Below are 1,729 nucleotides of genomic sequence, written 5' to 3' on the forward strand. Positions count from 1 at the left end.
AAATGGTGGTGTAAACTTGGTCAACATGGTGTTGATGGAAATACCAGTAATTTAATGTTCCTTGGGCGGCCCGGTACCATTTGATCCACGGACCGGTACCGGTCCGCGGCCCGAAGGTTGGGGACCACTTATCTAACCTACAGTCTAGATCTATTACCATTTGATTAGAACAGGAGTTATGCAATCAGCTGCAAGCATCAGACAAAAGCTCCAGCTCTGGATGTTTCATGAAACACAAGAACACAATTTGACATCTCAGCATTGCCAGAATTGAAAGACAGATTTCTGATGTATGTATGAAGAGTACCTTGCTAGTAGGAAGTAGAAGTTTATAACTATACTAGATGAAGATTGGATCAACCTGTCAAATTGCAGCTAGATTTGGAGAGGAAACACACACCTTATTAAACACTAACACAATTTAATAGCCAAGATTGTTTTCAATCCAGTTTGATGGATCTGCTTTAGTTGCTTACAATGTATTCAAATGAAAAGAATGACCACATTTGAATACAAGGGCAATTCAAAATTTAAACACAAACATAAGCAAACTTATAACAGTTACTTGTTCAGTTATAAAATTTCAGAATCATAAAGGATGAAATAAAAGTAAAATACAAAAACTATATATTACAATAAAACCCTGCTTAATGCTGCCTTGTTTAACGCTGATTCAACATAACACAGTCTGCTTGATGCCTAAAAAATGCTCAAAATTTACACTGATTCAAATTAACTCAGTATTTCATTGATTCATATATAATATACAACCAAAGCATGTAAGTTTTTAGTATAAAATTTAAGATTAAATTTTTAAATCTTAAATTATATAAATATTTTAAAGTAGTTAATAAAATCTTATTATGAAATAACATATTAAATATTTCATTAGGTATTCTGGTCTGAAAGTGGAGAATTGTTATGTATTGCAACAGATGAATGTTTTTATATTCTAAAATATAATCCTGAAGCTGTAACCAAAGCTCAAGAAACTAAAGAAGGAATGACAGAAGATGGTATTGAAGAATCATTTGATGTAAGAAACTATTTTATGAAGAAATTTAGAAAATTTCTATATTTGAGAAATTTCAATTAATGTTGATTTTCAGGTACTAGGTGAAGTTCAAGAATGTGTGAAAACAGGATTCTGGATTGGAGACTGTTTCATTTATACAAATAGTGTAAACAGATTAAATTATTATGTAGGAGGTGAAATTGTCACGGTTGCTCATCTTGATAGGTAACAAAATTCATATGTATTTATATAATGAAGAATTTCTAAGTGAAAATAATATATAATAATAACATAACTTTTCATATAACTTTTTGTATTAATAGGACTATGTATTTATTGGGATATATTCCAAAAGATAATAGACTTTATCTTGGTGATAAAGAATTAAATGTTGTTTCCTATTCCCTACTGTTGTCAGTCTTAGAATATCAAACAGCTGTAATGAGAGCAGATTTTGAAACAGCAGACAAAGTTTTACCAACAATTCCGAAAGAACAACGTACAAGAGTTGCACACTTTTTAGAGAAACAAGTAAGTACATAATTTATATTTATTTATTTGTAGTTTTATTAATTTTTTTTTGTATAGAAATATTTATATATTAAAGTTGGAAAAACTTTTTAAGACATTTCATAATTTATCAGTAATTTGGAAAAAAATATATTTTTGTTCAGTTTTTGCTAATAAAGGTAAATGTACACAGGTTTCCAAAAA

At 29.3% G+C, this 1,729-nt stretch overlaps 1 protein-coding gene across 1 annotated transcript; it reads left to right on the forward strand.

Moving 5' to 3' along the window:
- Positions 1-764: 764 nt before the first annotated feature.
- On the forward strand, positions 765-1,558 carry LOC111617570 (coatomer subunit beta'-like; the record flags this gene model as incomplete). Its single annotated transcript, XM_023358852.1, has 4 exons — positions 765-779; positions 893-1,036; positions 1,110-1,240; positions 1,339-1,558. Coding segments are annotated over 4 exons (510 nt in total), but the record flags the coding sequence as incomplete, so codon positions are not given.
- Between the last annotated feature and the right edge of the window lie 171 nt (positions 1,559-1,729).

The sequence above is a fragment of the Centruroides sculpturatus genome, unplaced genomic scaffold (genome assembly GCF_000671375.1).
Source record: "Centruroides sculpturatus isolate CEXI.00-Female unplaced genomic scaffold, Cexi_2.0 scaffold7136, whole genome shotgun sequence".
Classification (NCBI taxonomy): Eukaryota; Metazoa; Arthropoda; class Arachnida; order Scorpiones; family Buthidae; genus Centruroides; species Centruroides sculpturatus.